Source organism: Cyclopterus lumpus, chromosome 6 (assembly GCF_009769545.1).
Source record: "Cyclopterus lumpus isolate fCycLum1 chromosome 6, fCycLum1.pri, whole genome shotgun sequence".
Lineage (NCBI taxonomy): Eukaryota > Metazoa > Chordata > Actinopteri > Perciformes > Cyclopteridae > Cyclopterus > Cyclopterus lumpus.
This window is the reverse complement of record NC_046971.1, coordinates 12,172,445-12,196,482: the sequence shown is the minus strand read 5'-3', so window position 1 is coordinate 12,196,482 and position 24,038 is coordinate 12,172,445. Positions and strand designations below refer to the sequence as shown.

The 24,038-nt window shown below is 40.6% G+C and overlaps 1 protein-coding gene across 1 annotated transcript in view; it reads right to left on the bottom strand.

Annotated features, from left to right (window-relative positions):
• sema4ba (sema domain, immunoglobulin domain (Ig), transmembrane domain (TM) and short cytoplasmic domain, (semaphorin) 4Ba) overlaps nt 1-23,580 on the bottom strand; it is a 35,876-nt gene extending 12,296 nt beyond the window's left edge. The window contains exons 1-2 of the mRNA XM_034535298.1: nt 23,279-23,580; nt 6,780-7,166 (exon numbers count right to left, since the gene is read on the bottom strand). Of these exons, the coding sequence (XP_034391189.1) occupies nt 6,780-6,897 (118 nt within the window). The 5' untranslated portion in view covers nt 6,898-7,166; nt 23,279-23,580. The remainder of the gene's footprint in view (nt 1-6,779; nt 7,167-23,278) is intronic.
• Nucleotides 23,581-24,038: the final 458 nt, after the last annotated feature.

Sequence of the window (24,038 nt, the reverse complement as noted above, 5' to 3'; positions counted from 1 at the left end):
GAAAGAGGGGAAACAGACCGGACGTTGAGAGGAAGCACTTGAGAGAGGAAGAGCAGCTTTTATCTGCTGCAGCCACAGAGAGAGGGTGTCAGACAGAGCAGCACCTTTATGTCAACTACTACAGAGGTACAACGTACACGTCACGTCTTCTTGAGTTATTTGCAATTCATTTCATTTTTGAAGGGTCAGTTCACACAAATTACAAAAAGACAGATGGATAGGTGACAAAATAAAGAAAAAAACGAATTTCCTTTGAGAATAAGTGCAACAACACTACCACTCAGAAAATGACACAAGTCCATAACTTATTATTTTATTTTTTAGAGAAAGAGATACAGAGATGGATCAAGAGATTAGAAAGCACATAATAGTTGAGCGAGTACTCTTGGAAGTGGAAATTCTTCAAGTGATTGTTAAAGTGCTTATATTCTGCTGACTGAATCAAGTTGAGCAAGATGGTTCGATACAGGACTAGAGGAGTCACTGAATGCTTTGATGAGTATGACAATTATTTAAAAGCTATGCTATGACCTCCAAGGTCACCTGATCTCAACCCAACTGAACACATACAGTGTGGGAGATTTTGGACGGAGGTTTTAAGGCGGCGCTCTCCTCCACCATCATCAAATCATAAAATTAGGGAGCAACTTTGGAAGAAAGTCATTCATCTTTCTAGTAAAGCTACAGAGATTTGGGGAATCAATGCAGAGGTACAATGATGATGTTGATGGCCTAATATCTTACCAACATAGTTTTTTCACCCGTCTTTATACTTACCCTGACTGGTGAGAGATTTTTATTCTTTGGTGTATTTAAAAAATAAAATTGAAAAACTCAACAGTTTACATATACGATTTGAATGGCTCTGTATTGGACAATCTGACTTCACTGTCAACATTTTTCACCTGAACTATTTCCCACAAAAGAGGAAGTCCTCTTGGCCGGTGAATTGTGAATTGTTCTTAGTATCTGGGACATATATGACTGTTGAGTTTTTCAATTCTTTGAACACCACCTCCATTGTTGTTTGGGAGGTCAAGGTCAAGAGGTTTTCAATTACCTAGATGGCTATGTTTTGTTTTATAATCTATTGCCTATAGTATATAGAATTTTGTAATTTGAATGAACTCATCTTTAAAGTGACTAATGCTGCATTTTCACATTTCTCACATAATGTAACTTAAGAACAGACAAGGAACAACTTAACTCCTCTCCACTTTGCTGTCTCTGCTTGATTGATGATGGAAACAGGTCACAGGTTAAGCAGGTCTATGACCCTCTGTTCACACTTCACAAAGAGGGAACCAGCAGGCCGAGCTGGGGGACTTTACACCTCACTGTATAGACTTCTGATCCAGAGAGAGCAGCTTTGTGCGGTTTAGAGCACTTCTTTGACCCTTTATTGAAGTGCATGAACAGCACAGTTCAATCTCTGGCAGCTGGAAGCAATGTGAGATTATTGCCATTATTATGTAATTAAAAGTAATTTCTGCAAATGACACTGCTAAATGGATTGAAATACTAGCCTAGACTGTCTTGCTAATCTATTTAGGGGGGGGGGGGGGGGGGGGGGGGGGGGGGGGGGGGGGGATTAATTATATTGGGCTGAAAGGAATCCTTCTACATTTTTACAGCTGATTTCCTGATGGGTCTGTGTCCAAAAAAGTAGAATGATAATTAAAAGCTTGGTACATCCCCTCTAGAGGGGAGCTGTGGAGTAATTTGTCCTTTGGTGACAGAGATCTAAGAGCCTTGTATTGTAGGGCAACTATAACAGGCGGATTCAATCAGTGTTGCCTTAAGAGGGAGCTGCCTTTATCGGCTCTTACAGCTGTATGTTCAGGAGATCAGACGGCTGCATACCTCGTTTAAAGCACCCGTTCTTGTTTACTTTCTGCAAGATGACAAGAAAATACGGTGACAATATACTGTGTATGAGCGGCAAATTACTCTGCAACAAACTCTCCGTACAACTGGATACAAATCTGCTCATTAGAAAACTTGTCCTTCCAAACGAGATATACAACAATTATTGTCAACATAAAACATCTGAAACAGCTCCTGACTTTGAGCAAATACATTCTAAATAGTTTGTAATTTCATATAGATTAGTGTTGGTCGTAGTTTACAAGTAGATAACCCTTAAATAATGGCCAGCTCTATAGTGCAAGCAATAGACTCATGATGGATCTTCTTTAAGGGACGTCCGATGCTCCATTTACAGTCTTCTGACCATGAACATGACCTACATTCTCTTCTCTAGAGGAATATAAGAAGAATGCTGGCACACAAGAACATAAACTGATGCATAAACTGATGCATAAACCATAACAAGATGGAGCATTTCTAATTTATTTTCATTAAAACCAATAAATCTAGGAGATAGAGACGCCTTGCAATTTATCTAACTTTAATCAGATGCAGTTTAATAGAACAGAATCCTCTTTACACACATTGATATATATTTAGTTTATGTCGAAAACTATGTTCTATATCTTGATCATTAATGTTCTGAAATCACGAGACACAGACTTAAAAATGAAATTCTCAGAAAAGAAGACCTTTTGCCGAGAAGGAAGCAATGACCGCTGCGACAGGAAGCCGCAGTGCAAACAGAGTCCCACTGGGTCAGTGGCAGAGCACCGCCAGAACTGTTGCATTGTCTGGTGACATCAAGACAGAAAACAGGCCACTCTGGAGTGCTAACTAAATTATCCTCACATAATTTTAAACTAGCTATTAAGAGCTGCTGCTGAATGGGTAATTGTGTGGGAGAGTATCCCTGGGAAGCTGAAGGACAGAGACTGAAGCATCTGGAAGGCATTAAGACAACAGGCCAAGAGGGTCACTTCACCAGGAGAATCATTAGGCACGCTGTGAGCCTGCTGTTTGTATTGCTAACTTTTAGGACCGCATCTTGTTAGCAGGATTTTGTCTCCGCTGCACATGCTGAGGCTGAGATTAGTGGCAATTTTGAACACAGCTTCAGGAAACTGAGGCTGGAAAGTCATATTGTAAATGCTGCACATACTGTAAATGCCTATATAATTCTCAAGTATAGAGACAAACCTGTGCATTTCATATCCACACAGCAGTGATGAGCTATAACATGCTTTGGAGGCGCAATTTATTGAGTACATTGTATCTGTTAAACCTGTACTTCAGCTCTAAAGAATAATTTTCCCATGAAAATCTGTCGGTCAAGGAGCAACACAAGGTGACCCTGGATTAACCACAATAATGTAAACCAGCTGCTGGTTTATCAGGAACTCCTCATGACCCCTACTCTGAACAAGGCCGGATCATCAAGAACAAAGAGACTGTACATGGGGCCATGACATGTTTCTAACTGTATAGCAGCACTCTGACCCGACTCCATGCTGTGTATTTACAGTAGGAGCAGAAACACAGTGTCCTCACAACACCTTGAAAATGAACATACAATGAGAGTGCCTTCAAAGGTCTGCTGAGTTTGATTTATATCCTCCGCCCTGTGGATTAGGCAGGGTGGTGTCATAAACATCTGCAATATCAGGATCAATGATCTGTCATTTTATGATGGATTGAAGACAATCACTGAGCTGGGACTGGTCAGTCACACAAACAGTACATTACTGAGTATTACATATTACAGCATCACAAAAGCACCATCTGTTGTACTTACTGCTGTATGTTTAAATACAAATAAATCACAGAACATTACTCTGACGCAGGTTAATCTATGAACAGTATAATAACCAAGAAAAGGGAATGTAGCTTTTTGTTTTTTCAGTGAATCTAGTACCAACATGATTGGTTGTTCAATTGATTAGTACATCGACAGTTTGACATCATGTTACATGACATAACACCATCTTTCAATATTACTCTTGGGTCACGCAGGACCAGAATGCCGGTACCCAGAGTAAAAGTCCTGTGTTTGTTTGACTTGATCTTAACACTATGTCCATTACTTTGAGCGTCAAATAATGACGCAGTTGGGTTTTACATTGGAGTTAGTTGAAAGCCTGGTGCGTCTCATACAGATGATAACATGTGCCTTGTGCGTCGGTAGAGAAATGCCGAGCTCCACTGCCCAAGTTAGATCAGGCTGCCTGGTCACTATTCTTTCAGTTTTCCATTAAACTAAAATATTATTCAGTTCATCAAAACAACACAAAACAATCCTCATATTTGACTTTCCACTCAAACAAGTCTTTAAGTGATCTAGTAGAGTGTTTAAGCATTTATACAATTAACAGCTTCTGTTCAGCTCTGTGGCACCAACACAGTATTGAAGAGCTCTTATCTCACTTGACACTGTTGTCATTTTGAATTACTTGAAAGTGGTTGATTTGACTGGTCCAGACGAGACAGCTTTTGAATAATTAACAATGCTTTATTCCCAGTGTGGCTGTGGGCATGGCCCCTAAATAAAATGAAAGTACAACTGCCCATATGCATGATGTCTAACAGAAGGCTAAACAGATCAACAGGCAAAGACAGGCAACTTAAACAGCTTATAGGTGTGCCTTTAAATAGTGTTCCAACCCACTAAGCCATTCATGGTCTGCATTAAAGCCTGGAACAAAAGCACAGAGAAAAGCAGATGTAGGCTCTACTCCTTGAACCCATGATCCGTCCTGATAGACGCATTACGAGAACCAGAAAAGCGTTCACACATACCATAACACATACAAATCTCCATTAATTATTCATGGTAGATTACCCTCTTCATTAAGGCAGAAGCGGGGACAGAGGCAGAGGGGGCAAGAGAGAAGAGTTACCCTCTTCATTAAGGCAGAAGCGGGGACAAGAGGACAGAGGGGGCAAGAGAGAAGAGGAGGACAAGTCGGCATATGAAAGTGTTACAGGATGAGAAGCAGCGAAGCAGCTCCAGACCGCTTACACTACTGAGGTTAAGGCATGCAAACCGTCAAGCTAACTGGCATCCAGATAGGACAGAGAGGACCAGAAACCATGACGAGACCAGGCGGTTTCTGTTGTATAAAGTTCAGGTCCCTGGGGCCCGCAGCTCTGCATTCTGCTTTGATACTGTAAGCACAATGTGACAAAGCCTTTCTGCACGAGGCTGGAAAATGTCAGTGTAGCAGAACCGACATTAAAAGAGCAAGACAACTTCTACCACCAGGCCCAGCTAACCTTCATCAGCATGATGAAGCTTGTTCTTTGTTTTACAGCATAAATGAAAACCCTAAAAATTGGTATTTTAAACACTGAGCTAAAAATCGAACCGGAACTCAGTCTTTTTAGATATCCTTTGGTGGACCTCCAGCTAGTAAATCTAAAGTAACTGAGCTCCTTCCTTGCTTAGCCTCATACTGAATCCATAGCACATCTATACAGTCTAGTCTTCTGACATGTGGGTTTTGCATGTTTTATGGTGGTGTTTAACAACAGCTGCACGCCTGAAAAGCAAATCTTTCTATCAGAACAGGGAGAAGTGCGAACGTGAAGCTTCTTTTCAGTGAGTGATTGATGGCGTGCTGTTGTGAAGCGCTCCGCCAGGGCCAGAGCTGTGGGCTTTGTTGAGGGTGGCAAGTGAGAGAGATTACCTGTTGGTATAGAGGTCCTACACGAGGGAGGGCACAGGCTCAGGCAGGCAAGATGAATAACCTCTTTGAAAGCTTGCCTGGCTCAGAATTAGCCCCACACTGGACATGTTAACCATATCTATAATAGATTAGTGAGAGATATCTATCAACACATTCCTGACAATAAGACTCTTATGATGCATGAGCGTTAGTCTCTAACCGCAGTTCAATCATTGAAAGCCTGCTCATTCTGTTTAGTTTTCTATAGAGATACTAAAGCACAATACATGTATAAAATCCAACTTGTCATCTCAAGTGCACTGGTACATCATTTGACTAATTACATCAGTGATGATACAATCACTACTTGGCACTGGTGGCCATGGCACCATCTATCAAGAGAGCACATACAATGATACTGAGCAGGAAGCCAGCACAAAAGACTCATTTAACAATAAGCCCACCATATTTTAAAGGTGAAATATTATATTTGTTATGTTTCTAAGATTTCTGGATGGATAGAAACCACAGCAATACACATTATATAAGAACAATAACTCTCAGTGCTTGTGAGACCCCATGTCACACTGCCCTCAGTTAGTTGCAGCACAATAGGCCTGTTCATTTTGTAATTATGTTTGACCTGTCAGTACTCAACAGAGCCCCCCCTGATGGAGCTGCCGTTCACAGCGGATTTACATGGACTTGAAATCATTATGGTGTAGACAAACACCATTTCACCCATCTAAATCCTTTTAGCTCTTACAATGCACACATATGAAGTGTATTGATTCATTTCACTGAACAGAGTTAATGAACAAGGACACCACTGGGAATTACACAATCAGTGCTGTAGGCAAGATGTGAGAGTAAATAAAATGTAGGTTTACTTTGTTATATACTAGAACTACTAAATAGTAAATAGTTTAGAAAACAGCTGCCAGCTGCCAGATCCCAGATTCCCAGATGTGATTTGTGGAAGCTTCACTATACGGACCAAGATAAAGCAACTTTTCATGCATAATGTTCTCACAAAGCCCAAACTGAAGCCGCAGGCACCCCCAAGGCTCACATAATCCTCTCTTCACTGATAAATAACCGCCAGATGAGATTGAGACATGTATACGCCTACATAAGGTGCCAGAAAAGCTTGGGACTAAATATTGAAAAACACATTCCATACAGTAGTAGTACGTTACAGCAATGTCTTGGTAATTCTATAGTCAAGAAGTTAATACAACTTACTGTAGGAGAAGGTGAGGCGTGGAGTGACATCGCTTTCCGTGACAGCTGTATGAAAGCAACCAACAAGGAAGACAGTGTAGGCCGGGAGACAGAGCCCAGCCATGCTCATTGTCCACATGCCTCCTCAGGACCGCCGGCCAACTTGCAGTATTTGGCTTTCAGGTTTTTAGGGAATTCATGAAGAGCGTCTTTTTTAAGCTGTGTTTATTTTCTCTCTCTCTCTCTCTCTCTCTCTTTCCACAGCCTCCTTGCACTGTGGTGAAGTCCTTTGGGCCTGCAGAAGATGATGCTGGTTCAGAATGAAGATCTGAGACCTCAGAACAAGACAGAAAGTCTCCACCGATCAGCCTCCATGCGTACACGGCACCACTGGGTCTCAGCTGAGATCTGTGAAGAATTAGGGAACAACATTTAAATTAATGCTTTGTATCAGCAAATGTGTTGGGTTCTTTACTGATCTGGAAAGAGAAGTGGATTAATTGAACTACTTTCATTTTGCTGCTGTTCTTCAATAGATAATATTCAATAGTAAATTATCTTCGAAACAGCAAAAACAAACATTTGAGGATGTCCCCTCCAATATATTAGCAATCCATAATGCTTTATTTCATTATTTGGTACAATTTGCCAAATGTACAATGAACAATTCATTTATCAATCAAAAGAATATAACAATTATCGAAGGGGCACAATGTTAAAAATATGTCTTTCCATGCGACAGTGTGCTGGGAGTCTTTCTCTTAACAAAATAAAAAACAATCATGCCACATTAGATTTGACAGTGTCAAAGGACTTTTTAGCTAAAAGGACTAAAATAAACTCATCCGTGGGGCTCAAGATGACCTTTAACCTCTCCAAACTACATATCTGAGGTTATGTAGAACTGCTTTTAGTTTCTGTTCAGAGAAATGAGCAACAGATATTAGTTCAGTGATCATTAACAGAAAATACTATATGAATGGGCTTTGCTGCAGGACGTGTTTGAGCACATTGCTCAGGTCAGGTTATTTGATAGTGTCGGCTTCTGACAAAACACCCTTACACTCCCAAATCTCCCTACCTGATCTGCACGTACCTGCTGTATTGTGCAATGAGCAGGAAAGGGAAGAGATTTCTCAGAAATCTTTGTTCGAGCTCAAAGACAATGAAGAGGTGTGACACCCCAATACAGCTCATGGGAAATAGAGGAGTTTCTGTCTCACAGTTGTCCTTTGTTGAACCTCAGTTAAATGTTGACACAAAATAACCACTGATACTGTGAGATGTTTGACACCCACATTCTGAATGCTTGAACTTGCAAATAGGAATTTATGGAGACAAAGGTGTACAAAGAAAAAGGAAATTGGTTAAATATTTGTATAGACCTGCTGTTCAGTTTTCCTCAAATCAATATAGATCACTACAGATTAACTTTTAGGGTTTTTGTGCCGTGTAAATTGACACTGGCCCACTCCTTTATCCACAGCTTCTACAACAATTCTTAAGAAAACATCAGAACAAAGCCGCAAGACAACTATTATATCAATAATGCTGATTAAAAGTGAGATGTGAAGGGGAATTCAATGCAGACATCCCTGTTACAGTGGATATCACTCCATAACAGCTGCCAGAGGGAGCTCCTTATTAAATTAAACCAACGGGAGATTCAGTTCCATGTGAGGTAAGGCAATCAATAGCAAAAGGTAGTGAGAGAAGCTATTCCTGGTTTCTATCACGGGGCTTCTGACTCTTATTCAATAAGCAGTCTGACGCTTGTTGCAAAAACTGACATCTCCAAATCTGAGCTGGATAGATGACAGTTGAAGGAGCAGGAAGGCCATGATAGAGGCCAGAGAACCAGACAGAAAGAGGGCTTTTCTACAGCAGTAAGGACACACATTATTTTTTGAATTTGAGAAACACAGGCAGACATACTCTCTTCTGTCAATTTAGTCTCCAAAAGGATGAATAACACTTAGTGGAGATAAGGACAAATTATGTATTGTTGCTCTGAGTTAAGTGGTTTGAAATAGGCTGTTGCACCCATTTCATTGAATCACCATCCTTTATTTTACCACTGGTGCACAGTCCAGATTTGTTGAAGCTATAAAACTAAATACAATCACGGTATATCTGGACATTGAAGAATTTCAACCTACAGCCACAGGAACGGGAGTCTTAATGGTCATGACGACTAAAGTAGACGAGGTTACAAGCTTCTGCTTTTAAAACATTCAGTCACTGTCTGAGGTTTTTTGGGACAGTGCCCCCTGCCATTAGCTGACATGATGTCAGTGGACTATAACGTGTAATAGACGAGGAGGGTGGCCTCATGCGTCATTAGCGTCCTTTGTGTGGAACAATTCAAAGTGAGACACCACTTGTGAAGCTAACATTAATTCTGGGTCTGTGTGACAGTCAGAAAAAGAGGCCCGCATGCATCAAACTGAATCCAACTGAGGTACGTCGAGAGAGCCTCGACTGAGAGAACAAGGGCCCCTCTGACAGCACCGAAATCTATATGCAACTCTGCACTTCACTGCTCACTCCTGCATGATGCATAAACTGAATCATCCCTTTCACTCTCTACACAGATGTGCTAGTGTGCTCTGGCTATGGATGATACTCTCCCATCTCTCCGTCTATGATCTCCTCTTAAATCTTTCCATGGTTTCTTTCTATATCCCCTCCAGCAACATATCTGCCTTATCAGACCAGTTTGACATAATCATTACCAATGTCAAACTTTTACCACAGATAATAAAACATTGAAGCACACATTTGGTTTTAGTCATTGGTTTTAGATGATAGATGCTCAGTAGTGACTTTACATTTGGGTAATAAAAGTACACATTGTCACATCTTTAACACTGTGGGTCAGTGGTTAGCATGCCCGTCTTTCAATCAGGGGGTTGGCTGTTCAATCCCCGCCCTAGTCGATGTGTCCTTGAGCAAGACACTTAACCCTGCATTGTTCCCTGTAGCTGTGTCTACAGTGTATGAATGTAACATGATTGTAAGTCGCTTTGGATAAAAGCGTCAGCTAAATGACATGTAATGTAATGTAATCTTCAAATAAAAACAGATTTCTACCAACAATCAATGGAGGGTGAACCGTTTTCTACATTCTGAGGAAGGTTCACTGTCAAGCTGTGACCAACCCCAACAACCTCCATCAATCAGAGGGTTTGAGCAGCCTGCATGTGGCTGGAGAGGAGAAACCTGGGGCAAAGAAGGTTCAACAGGCATTCGCCACTGCTCACGGAGCTTGTGTTGCTGTAAATTCAGGGTAATGATTGAAGAATGTAACAATATTTGTTTCATCAAATCAGGGCTTCACTGGATTATCATATCTGGACAGTATGGGGCTGAAAAAGTGGAAACCAAAGTTTGAAACTGAATATTTTGCTTTTGAATGGAGAATAAAGTTGTCCCTTTCTGACTAACGGGCCATTTGCTCACTAGCCCATCATCCATAAAAGCAATAGTTTTGACAGTCCATGAAGTAAAAATAATTATCTTAAGAGGGAAAGAAAACATTCAATGAAGTATTGAGGGAGGTAGTCACATGCAACAAATCTAATCTAAATAATGAAACCTGTATCCCATACGTATGCAACTCTATCAAAATGAAACTAAAGGTTGCGCAATAAGTTCAATGAAAAGTGAAATACACTAAACAAATAATCTCAATAATTTAAGAGCATTTCATATACCAGATTAAACCATTGGGCGTCTTTTTTCTTCTCAGTAGAGTTTGCCAACAAAGAGGAAATACGTTTTATATTTAACCAAACTGGGAAATTCCCAGCACCCGTTGCCAGTCATTTCCTGTCATACAGCTCCTGGTATCCAGTAACAATATAACTATATCACTGAATGGCAGAGACTGTCCAATGACAGCACTATTTATAGGACTCAGTGAGTCTTATAAATAGCAGCACTGCATATACTGCTGAAACAGGTGGCACCAACATTAGCATCTACCATCCGAGTAGGAGAGGTCAAGGCTCCCTAGATTCCACACACAGCCTGTTGACTGGAAAAGTGTTGACTGATAAATACGACCTCTTGGCATGCCTGCCATCCCAAGAAGCCACCTGTACAGACACACAAACACACACACACAGACACACACACGCGCACACACACACACACAAACACACACACACAGACACACGCTGGCCATCTACGTCACAACCCTCAGACAACCCAGGACACGTGCCCCCAGATGTGGCCTTCAACCTGTGATCAGCACTTCCCCTCGTTCCCCCTTGACACCTCCAGGCTGCTGAAGGGCTCTCAGATGTGTGAAGGAGCAGATGTGAGATGTGGCGGACATTATCTGTCAGGAGAGGTTTTAATGGAGGGACACGCCCGCACATATGGCCAGGCAGGCTGATGCACCAGGTGAACGGTGTGGGAGTACAGTGTTGACACAGCTCTGCACCAGTCAGACTGCCTCTCAGGTTATTTTGAAACTACTCATCCAAATCTCAAGGTACCCGTCTATGAGTAAGACATTACAGCACTTCTGCCACATCATCGGGTCAAAGTGACACTGTGACAAATCATAAATCATACATTTCAAGGTATTCTCACATTACAGAATCATTCCTAAACTTTAGAAACATGTACTAATTGTTTACCAGTAACTTCCAGGTGTAACTTCTACATAGATAAATAAACGTACTGTTAAAACTAACTTTAGTTTGCTAATATGATCTGTAAAGAGTAAAAGAAGTCATCGGAAATATAGCCGACACATAAGGACTGACACCTAATTGTTTTGTAATGATGTAAACTGGGAAGATTTCTAATTCAATTTCAACAAAACACTGAATACTTTAAGATGCCAAAATGACCAAATGAACTACTCCACACTAATATTGAAACATAACTTTCTTCGCGCCTGTAAAACCATATCCTGTTGACATAGCTGATTGCTTTAGATCAGGCATGCTTCTAATGTTTCTTCGCAACCAATTTACACATTACTAAAGTTTTTAGTTGTCATGTTTCTCACGTTCGAATGGTGCAACCTGATAGCTCTGAACAACTTAGGAAGGACTTCACGCACAAACTTACTAATGGATTCACAAATAGCTGGTGCAACCCAACCGGGTTCCAACGTTCATGTAAATTCAGAAGTCTGTATTTCTGATTAGGGGACTGTGAAGTCTGAAAATTTTTTAAAAATGTCCCTGCTCGACCCATTTTAAGTCCAATCCCCAGACCCAGCTAAGAGTAATTAAAGGCTCATTCATCCCTGAGTGAACCATACAGCTGTAATTATGACCATATGCTATTCCAAAGACTTTTAATTGCCTAATTAAAATCTTATTAAACTATTGAACAGAGATAGCGGACATTTTGAACTTAACAGTTCAGGGGAGTTAAATTCATCAAACTTGCTTCTCCTTTGGGGCTTGTGACACACGGTCAGAGGTTGTGAATTTCATCACCGAATTTCAGCGCCGACTTCTTAAAACATCCCAAATTTGAAGCTATCAGGCACTAAGAATGTATTGATAGATTAGAGTAATATATGGCTGTGAAAGTGGATGAGCATATTTCATCACCTCTGTCTTTGAAACCTTTACAAGTGCCTAAATCAACCCGGTTTCAGAAGTGAAAATAATTGAAATGATATTCTATTTCATTCCATTTCCCCTCTGTGTAAATTCCCATAACAGATGTGGAGCCAGCAGAAGCAGCTTGCTGATGAAATGTAAAGTAGCAGCAGAGCAGGGTCTGTCGTCGGGCCTGCTATCACTATCGAGGCCGAAGTGGGCGAGAGAAGAGCTGCAGAGGCTCTGCGACCGATAGAAAAGTGCATTAACACCCAAAACGGGAAAGAATGACAGAAGCAAATGAAAGGGCAAAGAAACCTTTTTCATTTCTAACGGTAATAATAGGTTTTCTAGGCACCTCATCAAACTCAACATGCATTTATTGGTACGTGTACATATCTATGAAGATGGAAATCACTTGAGAGTTACGAATCTCACATAGCAAATACTAGATCCATTGACATCTTTACTACTGTGTGAGAGACATTTGCCTCCCTTGGCTTTGTGCCCTTTATTTCCTGGCACTCGAGCCAAATCTCCATGCCAAAACACATCTGACAGGGCATAAACCTGGATTAAAACTATTCATGTGTTGTCATTAATAAACCCCCGAACATGGTAAACACTGAGGTTATTGAGGAGAAACTGGCAGACAATCCTACTTTTCTCTCTCTCTCTCTGCAGTCTTTTCAGTTTTCAATAATCCAGTGTAAGATGATCCACTTTTAGGAAGCAGCCTGCCCTGTTGTTCTTGCTGAAATGGCCTATTTCTTTTCTACGCTCTGTTTTACTGTTGTCACACCCTTTGCTGAGAAAAGGGAACACCTACACCTTTGAGAGTATTCAGTGTTTAATCACATGATACTCCTTTCAGACACTAATACTGAGTTGTCAACACATTTCAAAAGCCATTAGTAAATTACTGGTATGATCAAAATTACCTCTCATTTTCTTCATTTGTATCTGTAGCATTTTAACACTACAGACCAACGACATGATTCCTGAGCATATCACGTGTACAATAAGCTGTCCTGATAGTCAACGCATTTAGTGGTCAAAGGATGAAAGGTGAGATATTTTGATGTTGACATTCAACAACTGATCTACATCTCCCATATAAATACTTTCTTCTTTACTCAGCAACATAATATATCTGGACATTTGCTGGATTGGCAAAACAAGAGTCATAATGCGTGTGCATTTTGCATGCACCACAATTGTTTATACTATTGTTTGTACTGTAATAAATATTTGAACTATAATAAATATTACACATCAAATGCTGAACACAAGGACTCTACAATGCCTGAGCTTGAAACTTTCAATACTTCTGGATTTGCTAAAAATCATAAATAAAACAACATTTCACTGGTAACAAAGTTAAACAATTAAGGGTGTGACTTCATCTTTAAGTTCTTCCTCTTCCCCTTAGGGAGGCAACAATTAAACTTTTTCAGTCCCCATATCGATACCTGGGCTTTGGGTCTACCGGTGCTTCACTCAAGTGACTGAGATCATTATTTTACTTAAACATTGATTTCCTAACTTTGTAAAGCAAAATATAAGAAATACAAATGCTTATTTATTCAAATAATAGCATCCGATACCAGATCTACCCAATATCAGTACCGGTATTGATGCGTCTGTCGTATAATGTATTTTGCTAATCCTAATCCAAGGACATGTACAATTTAATTTCAATTTCACCATAAACTGATGAATCTGACATCACTTGCAAATTGATGCAGGTTAAATCTCTCAATCTCAGTTTCTGCTGGAAACTTTTAATCATCTCCACAAGCTGAGCAGAGTCTCTCCACACTAATAAACTTAACAGTTACCGTCTCACTTGTATCAGCAGTATTAAGATCGAGGGGACATTTTTGTGGGCTTTCCTATGTCAAAATCGTCTGCTGAAAACTAATACTATATTTATAACTGGCTTCATAATGAGATATACATATGAATGTCTTCAATGAAATTACAGTATGTAACCATTTTTCCATTACACACATGGAACGAATGCTTTCAGAGTGGCGAGACTGGTTGTCCTCTTCCTGTGAGCTTTAGCTGAAACCAAACAGAGGTGTCACATACAGTCACTTGATAGCAAGTTATGTAGCAGTTTGGACCAGCCAAAAAAAGTGCATTAAGCGGAAATATAAATACATAATAAAATTGGATAAAAATACAGTACAATAATGTTCAGTGCACCATTTAAGATAGAGGGCCTGTGTTTTTATGAGGTGTCCTGGCATCTGCCAGACACAGGTGAGGAGTTGTTTGAGCTCTGGCTGCTGTAAGTAGGTCAGGCCTGTTGAAATACTCACTCCCATTTTAATGTCTCCAGTTGTTTGCCATAAAATTCTCTCTGCATTTACTGGAGTGAAATATTGACCCTGACTTAGAGTAAGTGCTGATAACACGGGATCAACCTGAGGTTATCCTGTTTGTTCTTGTTTACCTTCACTATTTTCATTTGAGAGGTAGGGGAGAGGTTCTTGTTTAAATACAATTTTAAATACAAATGAAAATTTCAAAAAAATGCTCAGCGATCCTTGAGTTCAGAATATTCAAAATCACAAATACTGTGGAACTCTAGTTATTTTGTTCAGTTGACTTCAGATTATGTGCTACATGCATGGACCATTCAATCACCAACAATGCATTGAAATATTTATCCTCTTTGAAATTGATTAGGCTGGTGTGGCATCCATGAAAGGCTATAAACAAAGTGGCGTGGCTGTTCTCCCTTGAAGTCCACAGCAAGAAGCTGTACGCATTCCAGTAGCTTAGAGGCTTAGGCGGCTCAGGCTATAGGCCATTGGGCAAAGAGCTGCACACATCCATCACTGCGTGAGACCGATAAAAGGCTCAGAAGTTCTGCTTCCCGACATGCCAATCAACGGCGCAAACCACAGACCCAACTTAAATACTACTGAAGAGTTTTTTGAGTCTAAGAACCACATCGTAACCCTCAAGATGGAACCAGTGGGTGACTCGCTGCTCAAGGTTTCACAAGTCTCACTGCGGAGGTGTACAGTTATGTAAATAAATAAAAGTTGTTTACATTCAGTGTTACTCACCCAAACTCATTATGTGTTTCCTTGAGATCTAACAAATGTGATGGATGCTGTTTCTGGACTGTAGAAGTAGGATCGGTGCATCCCTGTCATAAACAAACTAGTAATACTGTTCTTGTACATCCCTGTTAAGCTGGACAGGTGAAAACTATGAGGAGACGTTTGGATTTTGTTGAAACCACCTCAACCAAGATCTTTTCAAACGACGTGTAACATGTACAACTGAAACACAATAGTGTTTATTCAAAGACCAATGCGAATGTGATTTCAAGATAGCTGTCATATATATTTGAAAATCATAAAGCGAGGAACAATGATATCCCAGGGAGTGGCGTGTTCGTCCGAGCAGATGGAATCAGTTTCATATTCACTCTTCAATCATCCGTTGTACGGCCCATTTAAAATGACACCTGTGAGAACTGCTTAAAGGCTAATCCAGTTGTGTGCCAAGTACATTTAATTAACGATCCCCCCAAACTCAAGCAAATGCCTCGCATGCCTTGGCATTCTACTTTTCTTTTTTATACAAACAAATATTATTGGATATGTCGCTAACTTGGTTTGATTATTTTCACATTTCACTCATGTAATTTAAGCATTCACAACTCTCGACATGCCATTGAACATATTCTTCCTTTATAGCCACATTATACTCAAAAACATATAAGACATATTTTAGTGGATTCAGATGGCATGTTTTGCTCTTTAAAAACATTGAGGGAAATCAGAAATCTGATAATGCAAAGTCTGATATACTCGCTAAATCTAGTCCGTGAGATAAACTAAACACATGATGAACAACAAATATAATGTGGACAATTAGCGTTCTAATGCCTGTTGTTGTACTGCTACTCATCTCTGGCGAAAATCCTCTTTATTTGATCTCTTTACTTGGCAGATAAACCACATTCAAATATATTCGTGGGGGTAGTCTGTCCCCTTTATGTGGGGTCTGGGAGTGGGGCAGCTGCCCCCCACATGCAGTGACCTCACTTAGTAGAGATCAATAGCGAGCTGCACATTCCTCACTGCAAGTCCTCAGGAGTCCCTTAGGCCTTGGTATCCCAGTCATCCAAGCCATCTTGTGAATATTTAACATAGATATTTGGAATAAATTCCAATCATTGACATCCAACATCCAAGACGACCAGCTTTGACCTACGAGGGCAACGTATCTGGTAGACTATACGGGGGAGGTGAGCTCTTGTCACTCAAGACTCTCACCCTTTTGACCATTCTAATGCAGCCACTCAAGGGCGCATTTGTCAAGGCAGCTTTGCTTAGTTAAGATCTAATTTTCACGTGTTTGTACTTCACATTTTTGACTGGGCCCTTTTCTATTTTCCCCTTTAATCACACTGTACACACCCTAGCACACAACATAAATATGGGGCCCACATTGATCCCTAGGTGAGATGATTTAATGGCTGACTGACTGTTTTATTTAACCAGACAAGCATAATAAGGGGATTAGCAACCTATCAGATTACAGAGTTCAGTGTGCTTGGCTGCAGGTATACAGGCAGATATAATATATCACATGATTTGTTCATTGCTGTGCACATGGTATAAACTAGTTCATCCTAGAAAAGTTCACATTTAAAGTAAAAACAACAACTAAGACTAACTTACACCACAGTTCAAGACATAATTAGAGTCAAACTGTTAGTTTAGAGTTGTGAAGATATAACTGTGTTTATGACTGAAAAAAGGAGCTTTGAAGTTCATACACTAATGTGCTTTTGAGATACAATGTCCTGACACGTCCATACAGCGCCCGGGCCCCCATAGCTGTATGCGTGTAGATGGAGCTGATGTCATGGAAAGATGGAGGTGAGATGATCTGTGACTGGAAAGCTGAACGTCTTCACTGTGAAATCAGAGCATGTCACCTCTCCTCAGACATCTTCACCTACTTTTGCAAATAAGAGGTAAGGACTCTAAGGTAAAGGACTCTAAGATAAGGACGCTAAGAATGCTTAAGATTGAGTGTTTGAAGAAAACATTCAAGTCACGTCGGTAAGCCTTTAACTTTCGTATGTTTCGTGAAGAAACTTGATTCCCACAAATCCAAAAGTTCATACTGTGCGCTGATGCTATGGAGCGAGTGATTCATGACGTTATTTATAAACTATTAGATGTAAGGTCAGTAACTTGACCCACGAGCAGGGACAGAATAAATACAACTGGTTTTGCTTGTATTACAACTAAACACAAGAAAAAGAGGACAAACACAGACTGAGAACACTTTTCTCTGAACTGACAGCACATATTAATACATTTCTAATTCACAAAGTAAACTTTATGTAGTATTGTCAAGTTAAGAAACTGAACAGTCAGATCATTATTTCATATACAGCACATACTCCCTGTCAAAGTAGAGACAAGATAGCATATATGCTGTCACCTAAATCACTAAGACCCATTGACCACTGGAGAAATCATATTGGGGAGGGAAGCACCAACAGCGTTAGTTCCTGTGAGCTCAAACTGCACCTGCATGCTGAACAGATTCATCCCCTCCAGATGTCTGGAGGTCTCGCTAGACCAAGAGCCAGCTCATCTATAACTGCCTCCTCGACTGCCCAGACTCTGGTGGATAAGTGCCAGAAAGAAAGCAGAGATGCACAGGGATCTGAGCCCTGCAGCCACTCACGCTGCACAAAAAAAGTGCTGAAAGAGGCCATAAGATGGCTTGTGTGCTGTGTCTTTATATATCACATCTTCAATCCCGTCTGTTGAATTATTCAAATGGTGCTATCTACTGTGCCTCTCACCTAAAACATCTGCCCTGCCAGCCTGTCTGTCAGGTCTGGCTTACACTCTGTGCTGCCACAGGAAGCTTTTAGTCTGCTGCTGCTGTCCTGTGGTCTATGTTACATTTAACCCCCTTCCTATATCTCTATTTCCATCTCTTGGACTAGATGTATAACGCATTGAGGGAAAGAGATTATGTTACAGTGTCAAGGATCCATCTGTACAAGATGTTATAAAGAAAACAATATCTAACAAATGGGGATAAAGGTGCACTCTTTCGAACAGTCGCTCCACATTCGTGATGTTACACTTAAGTACAAATGAAAAGTGAAGGAAACTGACAAACGCACTTTAGAAAAGGTATGCTGACGCCTTAAGTATACGAGCATGAGTAATTTAGTACTCAACTTGGACGTCACTATTTGTTTAACGTACAGAGTAATTGACGTCAGAAAAGTGTGTTGAAATTGAGAGCTGATCTGCAAAGTGCCGAAGAAGAAGCATTTGCTATTCACCAGGAGCCAACCCCCTGTTCTGAAGAGTGAAGCCAACGAAGAAGTGCCTTAAAAGTGCATTCTTTCAAATAGCCAGCACATTCTCTTGAGTAAATGACTTGATTTATTACTTCAGACTGTGAGTTTATGTTCTCAAGTCTTTTTCAAACCAGCATGATGTTTATGTTGTGAATTATGGTGCCATTTTGGGTAAAATAGACAAAAAACTAGTAATGACAAGTCGATACCACGGCGTTGTGCTGTCTTGGAGTCTGTGTTTTCAGTCTGTGGAAGTGATTGTAAATGTTTTGGTTGGCCTAAAGATGTATTATTCAGGGTTTCGTTGGACTTAGCTCCACCCTCTTTGGTCATTTCTGGTTGCAAAAAGCCAAAATGGCAAAGGACAAAATCGAGGACTCAAGACTTTAAATTGGCAGTCCACAAACACATTGACTATGTCCACTTCTTATATACAGTTCATGCTATAAACTCATGGAGATCTCTTACCATGGAGTTATAAGTAAACTGAAGTCAGATTTTCCGTGCTTTGCCATGAAAAAGTCAGATCTGACAAAGCCTTTAACTTTGAGGCGATGCAATGTTTAGCATTCCAACTCTGGGATACAACAACAAGGCAGAAATTAGTGCAGAGCAAGTTATATTACTTCCGGACCATTAAAGGGAGGAGCGTTAAGGGACAAAAGATGCACACTCACCCCCACCCCCACATCATTTATGGATCTTAGCAGAGCATGAAATATCTAAATACCCACTTCACTCCTCCCACCTGCCATCTTCCTTTTTCACATTTCTCTTTCATAACTTTTAGCAAGACTGTCCGACTGAGAAGCACGTGACTCACCCATCACTATTTGTGTCCCAAGGTTACAGAAGAACAACTTTGTCTGTCAGTCAGAAGAGTGAAAACCAGTATTTCAACTAGTAATGTGCATCAAATATCTCGCTGCAACCGACTTCTTAGTAGAGAATGATACTGCACATTAATATAAAAATAACATAGGTTGTTTTCAGTGAGGCAACTAGACATCTGATCGGAGAGTTACGACCGGAATTTCTGAAAGGGTCAGTAGCAGCATTAGCGGAGTAAAGGGCACAACCTGGAATGCTCAGAGATATCAAATCACAGCGGTGGGGGAGGGACAGGCTGCTAAACAAGGCTTGGTTGGTGGCTGATCCCATTAATCAGTCCTGCTCTCGTACTTATGTCAGGAAGCACACAAACATATCCGACCACTAACAACAACCCGATGCACATTTGCTGTGTGGGGCACTTCATAGTCATCCTTTAAGTCCAGTGTCAGGGTTGCAGATGTACGCATAGCTACGGGGCTCAAAATAGACCTTTATTATTGAACATATAACATGCAAGATGAACAGGTGTGAGTGGAGGGTGATGGAAACACACCCTGAAAAGACAATTTTGCGATGCTTACGCCACCACACAAGAAACGCTGACATAGTTGCAAAGACATGGTTTCCCAAAGCAGTTTCACAGCCTTGTGTACAGTTAAAATAAGGCACTGTGAGAACAAAGCGAGATCCGAGAGCGCTTCCTACGTATGTGACGTATGTTTCGGTGCACTTTGGTCTGACGGTCTGTGAGACACTGGAGCAAGTACAGAGATCTGGCCTCATTCCATGTCCAGTCCTTTCCCACATCGTGCCACAGTACTGGACTGGGAATAAACAGAGGAGCCCGCTGTGCTCCCAGAATGCATGTTTGCAGAGTTCCCATCAGTGAGTACACAGTAATAGGACTCCCTGAAGGCCTGTATTTAACCTTTAGGTTACAAGTGGCTGGCTACTCCCACAACCCACTCCTCCTCTGCCTCAGCTTAACCCTTTGTCACTCATTTTAGTCAGCACAATCAGAAACAAAGTCAGATAAAACCACAAGATCTGAAGATAATGCAATATCATTGAAACAAACAAACAAATAAACAGGATGTCAAACAGTATCAATATAAATAGCAGCAATGGCTTTAAGGCAACATGTTGTCCTTTAAGCAACATTTTTGAAAAGAGCTTTCTTTTCTACTTATGATGAACTAATTTGAGGGCAACCGAATATATTTGCAGGTTTCTACAACCCTGTATACGTTATCTTTATCTGTTCTGCAGAGTAATTAGGGGAGAGAACACAACACTATGCGTTAGGAGTAGCTGTTTTTATGTGGCCCATGTTGTGTTACTGCAGTAAGCTTAGCTCTAGTTTTGGAAGGAAGAATGCAATATTTTGGCTAAAGTTTTTCTTGACAGAAATAACAGTATCAAATCCAATTCAGAGCTATGCACTTGTCACATACATTTTGGCCTGTAATTACACACGTACTGTTAAAATGATATTGTTTAAAGCTGTGCTATTGTCGTGAAATCCAAACTAACATTTGTGACACCCACATGGAGGGCAAAACAGCCCATAAAATAAAATCCAGAAGATCTCTCTCACACACAATGACAAGGAGAGCGTCAACCTGAACAGATGAAGGAGAAGGATCAGAGTAGTCTAATGCTGGAAATTGCCCTTGGGATATTTGCTGACAAAATGGAAACATGTGCATATGGGGCCAGCATTGGGGATTCAGTTGTGATAAAACAGTGAGATGCAGTCTGATTTTATTTCTTCTTTGTCTATTCTCCTATGAACATATTTAGTAATCTGCAACAGGTTACTCACTGCTTTGAGCAGCTTTACAACACAGAAGCATCATGTTATCCTTTTGCTTGTATTCCTTTCAGCAGACTTGATGTAGAGCAGCACTGCATCAGATAAGTGTTGACGCTGCAAAGGAATGTTTCAGCGTTCCAGTTAATCTGCAACGCTGATATACTCAGCTTTTCTCTGTGAGTGACTATCACCATGTTATGATATACATTATTTTTGAAGTCTGGATGCAAAGTATTGATATTATAGGCACCATGCTTTACCAACGAGCCAAAGCTTTTCTGACAGCATCACACAGGCAGTTCATTGTCAAGGCCGCTGGTATCCAGAATGCAACTGCCAGCTGTTTTCTTTGTGGATCAAACCAAAAGAAAACAGCAGGCCAAGGTCAGCACAGACAGGCTTTTCTCCTACAGCAGACAGATAAATCTCCATATACCCATCCACAAAACAGAAACTCCTTCTGTCACAAATGAGATAGCACGGCTGATTATATTCTACCTACATGTGGAAAAATATCAGCCACTCAAAATGTCATAAAAGCTCCTATTTATTCCAGTTGTATTTGTGTGCTGATCATTTATTGGGCCAGCATGTGACGCTAATTTTAGGAAAAATAAATGTACACTAATTGCATATTCATAGTTTGTGAATTAGGAAGTACATTTAGATATCAAACCAATTATTTTTCCAGTCAAACTTTGTTATACTGTATGTTTTAACACATGACTAGGGTTACTCTTTAACTATAAATAAAAGCAAACACTAAAGCACAGAGCAAAGAAAGTGGATTTTCTTTCTTCTTTCTGCTTCATAACATAGTTGCTTTGTCAAACTCTAATGGAAAGGAGCTTGAGAGCATTAAGACGAGTGAAAAAAAAGAAAAAAATCTTAAATTTACCTCATTGACTTTTGACAAACTTTTCCATTTATGCTTGTCTAACCATTAACTACCTCCCACAACAGCTGACAATTTGCCTCGATTGTGCTGCCAGCAGGGCGTGGGTGAGAGATTTTAATTTCACAATAGCACCTGATGCTTCTGACTAGTGGCTGCCAGCATCACATCATGAACCCCTAAAAAAACTCCTCAACAATTTGAATGTGCTGGCTCTTAGCTATCATAACCACACACACCGAGACAATTAGGACTTTGTGTTGATAACTATGTTCTTGTTCTTGCCCATCAGCTTTTCCACACTCTGGATTCACACACAGTTTCCAGGCTGGGAAAGCATGTGTGTGCACTGGCTGCCACATTCACTCACTTCTATCTGTGGAAAGAGGCCCCACTCCCAGTCACAGGCTCACTCCTGATGAGTGGTGCCTCAGTTTAAAAGAGTCAGAACCGTCCTCAGTTTTTTTTCTGCATTAGCAGAGACACTCACACACACACACACACACACACACACACACAACCACACACACACACACACACACACACACCAGCCACGCCAGCAAGCCTTAAAATACGAACACACCCATATCAATAGCTGTGTTTCCAAAGAAAACAAGTCCAAAACCAACATGCAATGGTTGCTCCTACATATACATTATCACCCACAAATAGATGCATAACACAACACATACACACACACACAGAAGCTTGGGCTCAGACTGGGTTTTTAATGACTGCCTTGCCCTGCTATCACCTTGCGATAAAGACCTACTGGAGAGGGCGGAGGACTGTTTTGTGTCTGCTCACACCCAGTTTTCCCTTTAAAGAGAGAAACTAACAACAAACCCCACACAGGCTTTGTCATAAAGGGTTTTTAAATAACTCTCTAACAAGGATATGACAGGTTATCCTGGCATGTTTTCAATAGGTAACTAAAACTGCAGCTCTCTCGCATCAATGATTGATGAAGCCACGGCATCACACAGTTAATGAACACTGGGGTAGTCTCTATAACAGCTGTATACTTACACTCTATCCCACTCAGCCGAGAAACAAAAACTTCCTTCAGATCTAAAAAAGGTTTCCTTCAGGTGACAGTCCTCCTCCAGGAAGTGTCAGAAGAAAATCCACAGAAACAGCAGAATTTAAAGCTCTGGTAGATGACAGCTCTGAGTCCGCAAGTCCACACTCTCACTGACACTGTCTCGTACTACAGCCCGCCTCTGGCCACACTGGAGCTCCTCCCATCACACCCTGTCAGGGGAGGAGGGAGGGAGGGAAGGAGGGAAGGAGACATGAGAGGGTAGAAGTGAGACACTCTTCATCAGAATGAGCGTGACTCCTTTTTTACTCGTATTTTTAAGAAGCAGTGGAACTATAATTACATTTGAAAGAATATGTTCCACTGTGCTGTAGGAAACTATGGCAGCAGGTTGATGGCAGAGGAGCAATAAAGAGCAAGTGTCCTTATATCAAAAGAACGCAAGAATCTTTAATAGTTTTCAAAATCTTGGTTAAATAAATAAAATGTAATACAACTCTTGGATCTATCTTATACTGTCTTGACAAATCATTGCCGCAACTGATAGAAAAGCAACATTTTGAGGTTACATAAGGAACAATATTTAGGTAACATATCATGTTGCTGGATTTAGGGTGAGCAGAACTAAATGACACAAAGTCCTAATCAACTGAACATATAGCCTTTTTTTCTTTTTTATAACTCTCATGGGAGTTGGTTTCCCTTGTTATGGACTGCAGATGTTTGCCTCTCAGCCAGCTGCTTGCA